Source organism: Bactrocera neohumeralis, chromosome 6 (assembly GCF_024586455.1).
Source record: "Bactrocera neohumeralis isolate Rockhampton chromosome 6, APGP_CSIRO_Bneo_wtdbg2-racon-allhic-juicebox.fasta_v2, whole genome shotgun sequence".
Lineage (NCBI taxonomy): Eukaryota > Metazoa > Arthropoda > Insecta > Diptera > Tephritidae > Bactrocera > Bactrocera neohumeralis.
In genome coordinates this window covers 57,039,036-57,055,253 of record NC_065923.1, presented here as the reverse complement: position 1 = coordinate 57,055,253, position 16,218 = coordinate 57,039,036, and the positions used below count along the sequence as shown (strand labels likewise).

General features: G+C 35.8%; 1 protein-coding gene and 1 long non-coding RNA gene across 2 annotated transcripts; both read left to right on the top strand.

The window, feature by feature from the left end:
* The first annotated feature begins 611 nt into the window (after window positions 1–611).
* Window positions 612–14,530, top strand: LOC126762803 (uncharacterized). Its single transcript, XM_050479848.1, has 4 exons — window positions 612–635; window positions 3,471–3,497; window positions 3,634–4,380; window positions 13,521–14,530. Exons 1-4 carry the CDS (start codon window positions 612–614, stop codon window positions 14,493–14,495), a joined length of 1,773 nt encoding a protein of 590 aa, XP_050335805.1. The 3' UTR covers window positions 14,496–14,530.
* On the top strand, window positions 6,156–6,407 carry LOC126762394 (uncharacterized). Its single transcript, XR_007667450.1, has 2 exons — window positions 6,156–6,268; window positions 6,326–6,407. It is a non-coding gene; the product is annotated as an uncharacterized LOC126762394 (long non-coding RNA).
* Window positions 14,531–16,218: the final 1,688 nt, after the last annotated feature.

Sequence of the window (16,218 nt, the reverse complement as noted above, 5' to 3'; positions counted from 1 at the left end):
GTGCTTTGCTTTACTGCCCATTAAAGTTTGTTGTTCCAGATTTATGAGCTTACACCAAACGTGCACATACTCGAATATCCACATTACGTTAAGCTTATTCATTGTAATTTGGTGAGATTTGCTTAACTATGGTGGGGTGTAGGTTGATTCTAGTTGCGATGGATGCATAATTATACTTCGCGGGTCATGGGTAGGAAGACATCCAAAAGATTCAAAAATTGCAGTTTATAGTTAAAAAGTCTTTTATGCTCTTGAAATATATTGCTACAGAGTACTATATAATAGTTTTGTTCAACGAATGGTTCTACGTATCACCTAAAACTAATTGAGAAAGATATAAGGTTATACAGAATAACTAAATACAACAGAGACATTAAATTTTACCTCTGAGGATGGATTTTCAAATTTCCTGGTGACTTCGTACCGCATATATAGGCCAAAATGTGAGTTATCTCAACGAAAATGAAAGGACGTATTTTAAACTTATCAGTGTATTTTTCTGCTTAAAAATAAAATCGAGAGAAAACTTGACTGGCCCCCATATAACTAACATCAGGTTTTTCGAACATCCTGTTGACTTTACCTATAGGATAGGTGATGGTATTTGAGACATGTTAATGAAACCCAGGGAACAAGTGAGTGTGTGATTTGAAAAAATTTTTGGAAATACGTTTTAAAGTATACCTGAGCAATGTCCAAATTAATTTCTTTCTCTGCTCGCAATACACCCAATCAAATGATTTCCGTTTTTCCAAATAGTCAAATGCGTGATATTTCAATGAAGCTAAGTGAACATGTTTTCCTTAAAAATTATATGGTTTAGCGCTTGGTCTAAACTCATATCCTAAATATAAAAAATTTCGAAACTATGTACGGCGTTTCCCACACTAACTCAATATATAAAATTTATCCTCTTCAGCCGAGTTAGTATCACATGGGTGTCACTCAATTGAAAATGTTTTTAATATAATTTTAGCTGACGCGAACTAAAATATAGCAATAAAACTAAGTCTAATTCTTTCGCAACACACTTTATATATAATATGAAGTTTTGCCGCCACCTGAAGGAATATTCCTTGCTTTGATTCTTGCAAGTTGTAAGAGTATAAAATGTTTGGTTGCACACGAACTTAGCTCATCTCTACTTGTTTTTCCTTATGTTTTACAAATAAATATTGCGAGTTTTCTGCACAGATACATTGAGAGTGTTTCCAAGCTTTCGAACTTTCCTGCTTTTGAATATATTCTTTAACAGAAATAAGCGAAACTGAATCAAATGGTAGAGTTTAACCGCTTTTCACATCGGATTTGACGATACCAATTAAAGAACATCTTAAAATTTTTCAGTTTTTAAGAGAGAGATATCATTAATTAAAACTATAATACCTCTACGAACGAAACATCATTCTCTGAACGAAGATAGTAGGTCGCCAAAGTAGTATTTAGTATATTCGGTGTTTGCTACCACCTCAATAACGAGGACTAAGTCTAAGCCTTTGCTAAAGCTTTCACTCTTCATGCATTGGTTTAAATAATTTTGGACCAACAATGTCTACAAAACGTGTATTTTTGAGTTCCTAAAGTATCACAGAAAAAAATTTTTACAATTTACAATTTTTTATTGTTTTACCAGCAGTTAGGAGCTTTCTTTGGTATGTTAATTTCTTCATATATTATTTATTTTTAATTAAAAAATTGCTATCGCAGATGATATTGACAATATGTACTGAACATTTTCCATAATTTGGCTAAAATAGGTATTGTTTATTATAATTATCTAATCGAAATTTTAAATTTGTTTTCTTCTTCACGAAAACCAGATAAAACATTTCCTTGCATGAGGACTCATCTATACTTCCCTGATATACAATGCTCGGCAGTAATACACGATAGGAAAAACCTAAAATAATATCAACAAGAATGCAGTAGATTTTGATCCTAATGAGGTTTTGATTCTTTTATAATTTGGTCGGTCTATGCTACTATCTTTATCTCAGAACCCAATAGAAATATTGTGATTTTAGTTTGATCAAGCTGAGACTCACCTAGGATCATAATGAACATATTGATGACTTCAGTGTAGTCGCTTGCGTTCAGGCATTTTTACCACCTCACCTTTCAACCAATCGACTACAAGCCTTAATTTGGATTCCAATTGCGGAATTAGGCATCAAAAATGTAAATTTGTTTGCAATGTACATGCCAAATATATCATATTTGTAATTAAAATTGATATTATAGAAATGTAATTTTAGAACATTTATGCAAAGAATTGACGGCAGTTGTAGAAGTTTGTACCTTTGCGAGCAATACACTCCAGCCAAGGTCAGTTTAGCGAAATCGAAGTAATTGTTCTTCGCTGATTACATTTCCAATGCTCCACTCTTGATTGAAATATAAATTACGTAATACAATGCCACTTAAGAACTTTGAGATCGCGTTCGCTTTGTTTCCTTTTTTTGCTAATTTATTTTATTATGAAAGCTATAACTCAATAAATAGTGCTTGATGAGCCAAACCATCAAGAAGATCTACCATACATAGAATTTGTCTTAGCAACTACCTATGTTTGTTAAGATTGTAGGGATGAGTTCAAAACAAATATGCTGATAACATGATTTAGCATTTTATCCTCTTCTTTTTTCTGCTTTAATGCTTAATCGTTCACCAGTTTAGCGTTATTTACGTCAACAAATGATTCGTATGTGTATTCGTGAAACATTAAACCATAATGGTAGAATTCAGATCGATCAATTTGGTGGCCTAAAGTGGCATCAGGTGAACAGTAGCCAATTACAACACACAGCCAGCGGTCCAAATGAATAGCGTCGCTGTGGTTATTACTTACCATACATACTTATGCACATACATAGTAGTTGGACAGCGCTGAACCATGGGCCACTTGAAAAACCGGATCGGAAACTTATGTTTAAATGTTAATAATTCTATCAAATTTGCACAAGTACCCTTCAAAATGATAATAAATAAAGAAATTTTCATGGAGGAGTTGAAAATAGATAAATAAATTTGTAAGCCCCATTGTACTCGTAGTTGCCATAAATTGTTAGCCATAGCGTTAATACATACATACATATGTATATGTGAATGAATGTACCATATCTACATTTAGTAATTTGGGCAGTTGATGCCCACTTCAAGCTGTTACCATTTTCAGCGCTTCTATTGCCCAACACAGATCCAGGTAAACTTACAGAAGTACCTGGAATGTGGTTATTGTCTTATTTAGGTGTTTTGTTTTTATAAATTCATAATTACTTCAGTAGGTACTTTATTTGTATTGAAGTATATGACTTGACTTGGCAACCACAATCATTTTCACTTCGCTTTGACTGATCTAGCCAACTATAAATATTCTAAATGCCTCGATAGTGTCATCATTGAGTTTAGCAACTGCTGAGTGTTCAGTTCAAAAATTCGGAAAAATATAATAAAAATTTATAACTTGACAGGCTACACATAAGGATAACAAGAAAATGGTGAGTACAAAGTATAAAACTGTTCCAACCTATCCCAATTACTTAATACCACAATACTACTTAACACCCATTCAAATAATAACTATTGTTTAAAGGTCCGTCAACTTTGAAATTTCTTAATGTCCTTCATCCACAGAAACTCTTCGCAGTCGCACTCGCTGCGTGCTTTATTGCATGTGCCATCGCCCAATCAGCACCAGCTGAGCCCTCAGCCGAGTATTTGCCACCAGTCGGTGATGAATCGGCACCACTTGCCGATGATGGGTACCGTTATAAGGCAGTGCGCCGTCTGAAGTACCGTCATCGTCGTGAGTTACCTTCAGAGGAATATTTACCGCCAGTAGCTGAACCATCCTCCGAATATATACCACCGGAGGGCGCTGAGACTCGTGTAGCTGAAGACGGTTATAGATACAAAACTGTGAGACGTTTCAAAGTACACCGTCATCGCCGTGAAGCTCCTTCCGTTGAATATTTGCCACCAGTGGTCGAGCCCAGCGCTGAATATTTACCACCAGAGGGTGCTGAAACCCGTGTCGCTGACGATGGTTACCGTTATAAGACAGTACGTCGTTTGAGATTCCGTGCTCGTCATCGTCGTGATGTCTCTGAATTGCCATCTGCTGAATACTTACCTCCTGTAGAAGTTGAGTTGGCACCGGAGTTGAAGACCGTCTTAGGTGACGAGGGTTATCGTTATAAGACTGTGCGTCGTTTGAAGTACCGCCGTCATCGTCGTGAAGCTGAGGCTGCTGAAGAAGTTGCCGCCGCTGAAAGCGTTGATGCCCCCAATGGTGAATACTTGCCACCTAGTAATGATGTTGCTGAAGTACCAGAGGTGAAGAGTGCTGAATTGGCTCAAGATGGTTATCGTTATAAAACAGTGCGTCGCTTGAAGTACCGCCATCGTCAGTAGACTGTACAAACCTAATGAACCCGCATGTTAAATGATGAGTGTCAAGTAAATGGTTGTGATTGCGAAGATATGATGTGAAAATATGATATATTTGAGATATGGAATTTTAAAATGAAATAGTCCCACGTGTACTGATTACACTTTACAATTAGTTTGTTATATTAAGAAATAAAATGCAAGAATAATAAAATTTATTCAAACACAAATTGTGTATGACTTATTACTTTTATCTTTACTATTTACTTCATATGAAAGATCTTGAAAGAGATTGGTGTATTTGATGCACATTTTTCAAAAACTTTCCATATGAATATAATGTTTGGGTATTACTGGAAATTACTGACACACTAAACAATCTAAAGAATAAGTAGGTTGTAGGGAATATTGGCAGGAATTGGCATATGTCAGATCATATAAGGCAATGTTAACAGTGTTATTTCAGATAGTCGTACATTAAACTAAATACTACTCAAATCCGGATAAAAAACCGATTTTCCCAACCGAATATTAAGTACTATATATGTATATGTCTGTAGTATTCGGATCAACAGCAAACTCGTATTTTTCGAATATTCGAATAGTCATTACTTATTGTTTTGAAATATATGTACATATACATTGCTCTATCTAAATATACAGAAAGGAGCAGAAATACGAATTATGTTGGTGTTCCTTGACACCCTAATGACGTTGGTATTGCTGACGGGAGATCGAATTCTTGTCACATCACTAAATTCATGTTATACAATATAATATAAAGTGTTCAAGTTAGTTAGTAATTAAAAATTTTTTTCTATATGTAGTAACTGTGATATGGGGAAGGACAGAAATCATTTCGCGAACCTGGCATATGATTCGAACATAACCACGTATCACATAAGTAATTTCACTTATTGGCGAAGACTGCTTTATTAACAATTCTATGGACTATAAATATAACCAAACGGATGAAATAATGGCTTACTTATATGTGAATCGGTTCCAAATTTGGTAATGTGTATGGCTCTGATGGTTTTTAGGAGTAATATCGCAAAATGCTTTACCGATTTGAAACGAATTTTGATTGTAACCTTTGGATTGTTCTATGGCTACATATGTTTCCCATATTATTTCGTTTTAACTCCCAATTATTTATTTGCATTTATGGTAGAGAGCTCAGTGATGAACATTTTGCAAGTGTTACAGGGTTTGTCTGAAAAGTAATAGGACTGAGTAGACCTGATTGACCTTTCGTTTGAGTATCTTGAGGACTTCTACGTACAACTTGGCGTTGACGGTTTGTGCATGAGGAAAACATTCATGGTAGACAATGCCTTTGATGTCAAAAAAGACAATGAGCATAATTTTCACTATGGATTAGCTCATTCATAAGCGACCCTTTCCCAGCCCTTCAAGAAGGGCTAAAGCAACATCTGGATAAGCCTGCTTGATCATATCAAACGTTTCTGTCGCAGATTTTCATAGTAGTTAGTTTCACATAGAATTTAGTCGCTTTAACGAACGCTGCATTTTTGGCTTGCACCACTCACAGAAGCACGTCGCGTGAAAATCTTTGTCCTTACTCTCCAGGTGCTCGGAGACAACTGACCAGCCGCTCGTTCGTTAGCTAGGTACGACCTATACAGAATCCAGTCGGTGGGTGCACGCTCCGAAGCAGAGATAAAGAGATGTCACTGGAAGTGAGAGAACAACTGCTAAACTTCAAAACCTCCTGAACTTTGACAGTTGATCGAGTTCAGGGGTCGAATCGTTACATCCGTGCACGGATCGGCAAACATACGAAAGAAAATTACGTGATACGTCAATCGTATGCGGTGATTGGCATTATGACATACGATAGCAAACGGATCGTAATGTATTTTCAATTTACAATAGTTTTTAAATTCCACATTGCTTTGGATCGTATTTTTAGGTCACAATAGATGTGGAACTGTCAAAACTGTTGCGAAATTTTCAATAAACTAACAGAAGTAAATCAGAAATATCAAAATGAATCCAACTTTGTTTTTTTATTTGAGCTCTAGTGAAAGTGATGGGCATAAAAAAATAGTGCGAAGATAGCTAAGAGATCGTAGCAATAGCGTAGGTATAAAAAAAATATATGAATCCTCATTAACAAAATTTTCTTTGTAGATGTATCGTTGAACAAAGCATCGGAATCTTAAAAACACGATGGAGAATTTTAGGATTTTAGGCAAGAGAGGAAGGTATCACCCCACAAAGGTGGAAGTTTTGCCAACGTTTGTGAGGCATTACATAATATCTGCATAAAATTTACAACAAGTTGCGACCCTCAAAATTACGATTCTTATCTCACACATGAAATGGACACTGGGGTAGCGAACCGCTTCACCGCAATCGACCAAACGATAAGAGATCAAATAAAGTATTCTTTAATACATTTAACTAAAAAATGTATATGTCCTTAACCTTATAAATAATTTTATTTTTATTGTCAACTAAAATACAAAAATTTTGTTCATATAAATATTTTTTTTTTTAATTTTTAATGAGATATTCCATTCATTGCTTTCCTGTTTATGTCCTTTATTACTAAAAATTATAAAACACTTAAAATTTTAAAAAATTTTGCTCACATTTCCATAAATTTGGCTATTACGATTGGTAGTTCGCGTTCGAGCGACGATTCGAACGAACGGATACGTTTATATACTCGTTCACGTATGTCATCATGCTAGATCACGATAGAAGCGTTACGACCACGTACGTCATAATACGAAATACAGGCTTTTACGTGACGAGTGATACGTTCACGGATGTAACGATTCGACCCCAGGAGGTTTTGACGTTTAGTAATTGGAAACGAGCGATGGCCAGATTGAAAACTTACCAAAAAGATATGTAAACGGAGGGATTTGTTGCATCGTTCAAGACCACTTATAAAAAATGTAGAACAATGAAAATTAAAACATTTGTGAAATTTAAAGATATTTGATGAAATGTTTCGTAATTTGAAGCATAATAATATTATATTCAATGGAAAATGATTAAAAACATTTAATGATTGAGAGCTAACAAGCTTAAACCCTTTTATTGGATATTGAAAGGTCAAAAATCAGTTGTTCTAATATACTTTAAAAAGATTTAAATAGTTTCTCCATATAATAAATAACCACTATATAGTAATTTTTATTCATACTAAATGTTAGGTGTTTTAATTTAAATGCCCAAAAATTATTATTTTGTTCGATCTGGCCATAATGGAAAATGTTATAAAAAACGCTAACTTTGAGGCGCTCTCACACTGGAATTAGTTGGACATCCCTTTATTCCTGCTCCGAAGTACAGTTACTTTCTGGACAAACCCTGTATTATATATTCTTATATAAACTAAGTACATCTGAGTTTCCAGATTTAAAAACTCTGTAGTGGTATGCAAACGAAGATATGTACTGGTCTTATAAAAACAAATGACCTACTCTATGTAGAATATACCTGTTGTTATCAAACCCAATGTTGTTAATTTTATCCAAAAATTTAAATCCTTGCTTTAGAACAACTAAAAAATACGTCAAGTTTCTAATCCCTAACCCTATGGATGACATTGGAAAATGTATCTACTTTGTATTTCTGTATATCAGATATTTATACATATGTACTTTGTTAATAAATTGTAAATTTGGTTCTTATAACAATTGATAGTCATTTCTGTTACAAATATATGTTTTCAATTATCAACTAAAGTGCGTGCACTGACATAGGCTTGGGATATTCTACTTTCAACATGTTGCTACAGAGTACTATAGTATAATAGTTTTGTTCACTCAACGTTTGTACTTCTTTTTCTTTTTTGGCTTAGATATTGCTTGCGCGGTTATAAACGAGTTTAGAACAGCGCGCCAGTAGTTCTTCCTTCTGTTTGGCTCCAATTGGAGATTCCAAGTGTAGCCAGGTCCTTCTCCAAAAGGTCTTTCTAAGGAAATTGAGGTCTTCCTCTTCCTCTGCTTCCCCCGGCGGGTACTGTGTCGAATACTTTCAGAGCTGGAGTGTTTTCGCCCATTCGGACAACATGACCTAGCCTGCGTAGCCGCTGTCTTTTAATTTGCTGAACTATGTCAATGTCATCGTATATCTCATACAGTTCATCGATCCATCGAAAGCGATATTCGCCGTGGTCAACGCGCAAAGGACCATAAATCCTTCGCTGAACCTTTCTCTCGAAAACTCGCATCGTCGACTCATCAGTTGTTGTCATCGTCCATACCTCTGCTCCATATAGCAGGACGTGAATAATGAGAGTTTGGTTTTTGTTCGTCAAGAGAAGACTTTACTGGACAGCTGGATTTCCAGGCTGACATTGTTGGTGGTGTTTATACTGGTTCCAAGATACACGAAATTATCTACGACTTCAAAGTTATGACTGTCAACAGTGACGTGGGAGCATAGTCGTGAATGCGACGACTGTTTGTTTGATGACAGGAGATATTTCGTCTTGCCCTCTTTCACTGCCAGACCTATTTGCTTTGCTTCCTTGTCCAGTCTGTTGTAAGCAGAACTAACGCCAGCAGCTGTACACTCTTATAAAAGATGGTACCTTTTCTATTTAGTTCTGCAGCTTGAATTATTTTCTCCATGAGTAGATTGAAGAAATCGCACGAAAGGGAGTCGCCTTGTCTGAAACCTCTTTCTCGACGTCGAACTTTCCTTGTGCTTGTTGAAAGCAGAACTAACGCCAGCAGCTGTACACTCTTATAAAAGATGGTACCTTTTCTATTTAGTTCTGCAGCTTGAATTATTTTCTCCATGAGTAGATTGAAGAAATCGCACGAAAGGGAGTCGCCTTGTCTGAAACCTCTTTCTCGACGTCGAACTTTCCTTGTGCTTGCTGACGTGCGTTTTATGCAACGAGATAGTGCTCCGAGTCAATGTCTAAAAGACTGGAGACGTGCCTTCCGTGTATTACAACATTATCGATCAGGTTGGTGGGTTTTCGATCCGGAGACAGCCCGGAAGCTTGATGAATTTCCCTATGCTAGAAATTAGTACTACAAAATAACATATTTCGGGCCCTGGCGAAGCCGATCAGTCTTAACCCATTTAGGAATGTTTTATCATGGAAGCTGAATTTACCAACCGTTTTTTCCAAAGATACGTTCTTCGCTTCCGTTTCTCGTTTATGGCCACTTCCAAGTGAATGGCTCTCAGAGAACTTTCCTAACGGGCGTGAACTTCTACACATGGTTTCATCTTAACGGTTGTTTATATCACCTAAAACTGATATAGACAGATGTCAATTTTCTAATTAAGCAACAAACAACTAGTAAGGGTTTGAAAAAGGTAGATTTCATGTTTAACTTGGTATAAATTAAAAGAAAAATTGTTCATTTCAGGCAGGCATTGGAAAAATTAAAGATGAGATTTCAGCTACTGAAGCCGAAAACTATGAATGGTGCCAACTTGATTACGAATAAATTCAATGTGATAATGAACCTGGCTGCTTTGGAACCATGTCCGACGAGGATATTGTTGCGGATGTATTGAGAGTCAATGAAAATTCAACTGAAGATGAGAAAGTGTTCGCGCAATCTGACACATTACAGGCTACACATTACTTTTGAAAATAGTAAAAATATAATCCTAGAAAGTTCTGAAAAACAGCCAGAAGAAAACAACATATTTTTGTAAGTAACTTTGGATGTGTACATGTGTTATTTTCTAAGGAAATGAACTGACACAATTACATACATAATTATATATTTTCTACAATACATCAATATAATATGAACTTGAAGTGAAATATTTTTAATTTTTAGTTGCTTTATGTTCTAACTAAGTTAAACTAAATACATTTTTATATTCTATTTCTTTTATACAATTTTTTGTTCGCATCGAAATAATTGCCCATATGCAGAGAGATTGCAAATACCGCCTGTACTGATTTCTTTGTTTTTATACTCTCGCAACAAAGTTGCTAAGGAGAGTATTATAGTCTTGTTTTACGGAAGAAATGATTGAAGGAAGCTACACCAAGGTTTTCTTTAAAAATTAAAAATTGGCGTGGCGCCGCCTACTTATGGTACACAAATTGATCTAATCTAATCTAATTGATTTTACAGCAAAATAAAAAAATATGTAAATTATTATCACTTTATCATGCGAGAGTATAAAATGTTCGGTGACACCCGAACTCAGCCCTTCCTTACTTGTTACATTATAAAAATTGGATATAACCGATATCTACTGGATCTACTTGGATTCCGATACTCTGGGTAACGTTTTGCCTCCTTAAGTTATTTTGGTAGTTTTGACTTTTGCAAGTTGTGAGAGTACAAAATCTTCGGTCTTAACCAAACTTAGCCCTTCCTTACTGGTTAATATTATTATGCATATTACGCTTTACTCCATATTGGTGATTGTAAGTGATGTACCTTAATGAAACCCAGGGAACATTTTTCTAATATGCAGCAAGTTATGTATTACGTAATGGCAAAAATAGATAAAATGGGGTCCCAACTCTCATGTACTACTTAAAATTATTTTAGTTTTTCTAACGAACTTTATACCGAATTTGTGGGTCAGTGTATGAGTTATATATATTATATGTATACATATATAAAATTGCTTGGATTCCGATCCTTTGGTTTACGTTTCACACCTTAAGGTATTTCCCTGACTTTGATTCCTGCAAGTTGCAAGAGTATAAAATGTTCGATTACAGCCGAACTTAGCCCTTCTTTACTTGTTAATTTTGCAATACTAGTAAAAAATGTTATAAAAACAAAATAGAATCAGGGGTTTTAATCAAAAACAACCATTAAGTGGCATATCAAACAAATAGCATATCCACCTAAATTTTCTATTATTAGCGCGGGCGCTAGACCTTGGCCTAAACCTAGAATTATTAACACATAACAGAGAACAAAAGTTTTTTCGATCCCAAAATTCAATGAAAAGGATTAAGTTTCAAAGTTGCTTGAGTGATTACTCGGGACAAATGATTCGATAACTAGCATATTTTTTTTACCTGTTCTGCATATAGTTAACAATTACTTGATCTGATAAAAAACCATTTTTGGCTGGGCAAAAATGACAAAATTTTTGGAAAAATGCATTTCTTTTTTAAACGCCACCGATTTGTTAGTATTATGATTTTTTTCACCGTAATTCATTAAACGAACAATATCTTCTAGGTTTCACTCACGGACAAGGTCAGAATTATCTTTATCGATTGTTCAGTGAGAACATGACATTTCATTTATTGGAAGTGAAGTTATCGGTGCGAAAATGAGCTTCGAACAAAGAGCCAACATTGAATTTTGTTTTAAAATTGGTAAAACTTTTACCGAAATGTTTCAATTGATGAAAAAAGTTTATGGCAATGATTGCCTATCCCGTAGCAGAGTGCACGAGTGGTTTGAACGTTTTCAAAGTGGTCGTGAGGACATAAATGACAATCAACATGTGGGCCAATCAAAATCCGTGATCACTGGAAATTCCATCGAAACTATGCTTGAACTCATCAAAAATCAGCCGAACTCATTATTGAAATTCATGAAAATGAAATTGAATATCTCCAAAACATCGATTTATCGCATTTTGAACGCACACTTGGTTTTACGAAAGGTGTGTGCACGGTTTGTTCCGCAGAAATTGACTGACGACCAAAAATTGCGCACCTTGTACATACATATATTTATAATGTACTTATATACAATTTTTGAAGAATTTACTTTAGTCACCCGCTCTGAATCTCCGAAACCATTCCTTCGCAGTTCGAAGTGATAGAGTACCATCCTCCAAAACACCATTAATCTCACGGAATGTTTCTCTAGCGGATTTGCCTTTAACGAAGGAAAACTTTCAAATAGCGCGAATTTCGGCGTTAGTGAACTTCATGTTTACACGTCTATAACTGTTGAACGCAATATCCAAACTAATCATGCATAGCGTCGTTTTGTAGGTTATGTGAAGACGTTTTAAATATGTACAGTATTGCCAGATACGACCTCTGTAGCGCTTTAAACATAGCCGCGAAATTCAAAAGACAAAAAGGTGGAAGGGAGATATTTTCCAACCAAATATAATATTACTGAAGAATTTACTTTTGTATATGTCTCTCTCCCGTGTTAATCTAAGTCAAAAAATAATGATTTTTTGGTCTTTTCAATTTATTATATGTATGTACTATAATATATTTTAAATAAGTTCAAATGGGGCACTATTCTGAAGAAAGGAGCTGAATTCTACAAAAGTCATATCAGGTTTGAAGCGATGGACGCAGTGAACGTCGAGAAATGGCTGTGACTACAAAAACATCAACAAGATTTTTAAATAATTATGGATGTAAAATGAAGTTGATGTATGCTGGTAAATATAGCAAAGGAACATATGGATATATACATATTTTCGGGCAAGTCTTCCTTCTGGAATCAAACTAAAGCTTTCGAACTAATGATAATTATAATAATTATTGTGAATATGAGGTACGTACACTTTGTAGAGAACATTTTAATATGGAAAAAAATTGGAAATCAGAATTAATTCGTGACGCAATAATTTTTGAAGAATAAGTGTTTCAATGTACAGATTAAAAAGGAGTCAAGCGAATATTTCCATACATAGTAAACATAAAAACGAAATTGCTCTTAGAGTAAATTTATAAACTTCGCTTAAGTGCCTATGCCGTCATTATGCTCGAAAATGCAAAATGTTTGTGTACTCGCTAACGTCATTTAATAACTTGGACCACTCGAAGAACACTTGAAACCGCTGCCATTATCGACGTTCCTATTTTGTTATAATTTTGTTGGTTGCTTTTCTATAAATGTTCCACATACATAATTTTTTATTTTTTTTTGGTTATATCCATGTCTTCCTCCACAATTGTTGTTGCTTTTGTTCAATTACTCAATATTTTAATTAAATTTCTTACATAATCAGAGCAGCTATAAATAAATATTCTGTACCATCGAGCAACATCCTCATTGAGCTTAGCATCGGCGAAGTGTTAAGTTCTACAACAGTTTCATTTAACGAATTTTCAAATTTGTTAAAAGGGGGTTTATAACAGAAAACATAAAATGGTGAGACCAAATATTACATTACCAATAAAATAATATATCTAAAGATTTAAGTCAAATTTGCAGAAACTCTTTGTGGTGACATTCGCTGTGGGTCTGGCATCGCTGGCCTTTGCTCAATCTCTTCCTATTGACAGTGTCGAGCCGTCCGCTGAGTATTTGTCACCAGTCGGTGAAGAATCGACGCCACTTGCCGATGATGGTTACCGTTATAAGGCAGTGCGTCGTCTGAAGTACCGTCATCGTCGTGAGGTACCTTCAGAGGAATATCTACCGCCAGTAGCTGAACCATCCTCCGAATATATCCCACCGGAGGGCGCTGAGACTCGTGTAGCTGAAGATGGTTATAGATACAAAACTGTGAGACGTTTCAAAGTACACCGTCATCGTCGTGAAGCGCCTTCCGTTGAATATTTGCCACCAGTTGTCGAGCCCAGCGCTGAATATTTACCACCAGAGGGTGCTGAAACTCGAGTCGCTGACGATGGTTACCTTTACAAGACTGTACGTCGTTTGAGATACCGTGCACGTCATCGCCGTGATGTCTCTGAATTAACTTCCCTGCCATCTGCTGAATACTTACCTCCTGTAGAAGTTGAGTTGGCACCGGAGTTAAAGACTATCTTAGGTGATGATGGTTATCGTTATAAGGCCGTGCGTCGCTTGAAGTACCGTCGTCATCGTCGTGAGGCTGAGGCCGCTGAAGAAGTTGCGGCCGCTGAAAGCGTTGATGCCCCAAATGGTGAATACTTACCCCCCAGTAATGATATTGCTGAAGTGCCGGAGGTGAAAAGTACCGAGCTGGCTCAAGATGGCTACCGTTATAAAACTGTGCGTCGTTTAAAGTACCGTCGTAACCGTCGTGAAGTTGAAGCTGCAGAAGACATTGCCGCTGCTAAAAGCTTTGATGCCCCAAATGGTGAATACTTACCTCCCAGTAATGATATTGCAGAAGTGCCAGCGGCGAAAAGTGCCGAGCTAGCTCAAGATGGCTACCGTTATAAGACTGTGCGTCGCATCAGATATCGTTATCGGCACTAAATTTATGCCTTAAGATGCCAGAAGGCCTGATTAGACAAATGGACTCGTGTGTGGTTATGGTGGTTATGATTTCAAGCGACTTTGAGTTATGGGAATCTCCTAATTCTTATACGATTAATTGGGCGCTTATGTGCTTTTTATGATTTTTGTTAAAGTTTAAGTTTTTTAATGCAATGCAAGAATAAAAAATTATTCAACGAAAGAAACATTACTGCGTCAGTGTCACATTTATGGTAGACATGATTGAGCTGCTTATGATAATTGTGCCCAAAGTTCTAACAGTCCTTTACCTCCTTAAAGTGTCTCAAAGGTAAACAAGTTAGTAAAACAATGAGTAGGTCTGGTAATTTAATGGTCCAAGATAAACAAAACAAGTAAGGAGAGATAAATTCGGGTGGAACCGATTGCTTCATACTCTTACATGTTATCTACTCTCTAGGGAGTTAACAATTATAGACGGAAAGATACGATTAAATTCGTTCGGCGGAATGGAAGCTAATAAAGTATATGCAAAATATAGAATAATAGACTGACATCCCTTTTTGCGAAAGAGTTCTTTCATATAATATATGCAGTACTACATATATATTATACTATATGCCTAGTTATTAGACGATTACTTTTTGAAGCCTCACCTTTTAGTGGTTTTTTCATGTAAATTAAGTGTTGACTACTTCGACTGCTACTACATTGTATTCCCCTTAAACAACTAAATTGATAAAATTTCAGCCCAGGTTTGAAGGACTTAATGCGAAAAAAATAAAATCAGGAAACAATCACACTTTTCATTATCGAAAATTTAATTTCATTTCTTTCTTTAATCTATGAATTTACATCTTACATTTCGGATGATTATTCGGCTTCAACGATACTTGTAGGTACTGCTACCCACTTACATACATCCACAAGATATAGATTGCGAGGGATTTCTAAATATGTATCTGCAACCAATATGAATTTGTTATCTTTCTCGTTCTGTTTCAAACCAACATACTATTGCCATCAAATGTAAATACATATGTACATATATGTAGGTTAAATTGGTTACTTTGGGAATAAAATCTTCAGTTCCTTCCTTAACTTATTAAGGTTTATTTAGATCATTAAGAAGTTAACTCGAAAAAATAAGTAATTTGAGAATAATATTGACGAATCTGCAAATTGGAGATCAGTAAATTTTTTTTCGAATTTGCGCAACATTTCCAATTATTATCCACGCATACATATATATGCTTTGTTAAAAATTGTGGAAAACTGCTGGCCTTTGTGTTGAAACGTCAAATCAAATTTACCAAATTGCAGGCGAAAATAAATGTAAATAAAATAATATTATGTAGACGCAGAAAGAACAGAGTAGAGTCCACCAGAATACGCAAAAATGATTGGAAATTTGGCCAGCGGTAATGTGTGGCATGCAGCAATTGGTGCACAATGCGCACGGTGGTCTCGCACACAGTGGGACCTGCCGGGGCGGAAATGCAAATTTTCAATCGAATTTCCAGTAAATTTTCGCGAAAGCGCGAAATCCAATTTCTTCCTATCGGTCTCACAATTTGCGCTGCGAAGCGAAAACTTACGCTGCATGGACACATTGCCGAGAAAGTTTAGGCGCCTTCACTATTGGCATTAGTATTTGACCGCTCTGCCGTTGCAACGGTACGTCTGGCCTTGCCACAGTCGCGGTGGCAAAACTTTTGCAATATTTTTCGGAATTTATTTGCGC

What these genes read in the sequence shown, in the direction of transcription:
- LOC126762803 (XM_050479848.1), top strand. Translation starts at nt 612, where the DNA reads ATGTTAATGAAACCCAGGGAACAA. An exon ending in TAATGAAACCCAGGGAACAA is followed by an intron (nt 636 to 3,470) that starts GTGAGTGTGTGA and finishes ATAACTTGACAG; the next exon opens with GCTACACATAAGGATAACAA. An exon ending in ATGGTTATCGTTATAAAACA is followed by an intron (nt 4,381 to 13,520) that starts GTGCGTCGCTTG and finishes TCAAATTTGCAG; the next exon opens with AAACTCTTTGTGGTGACATT.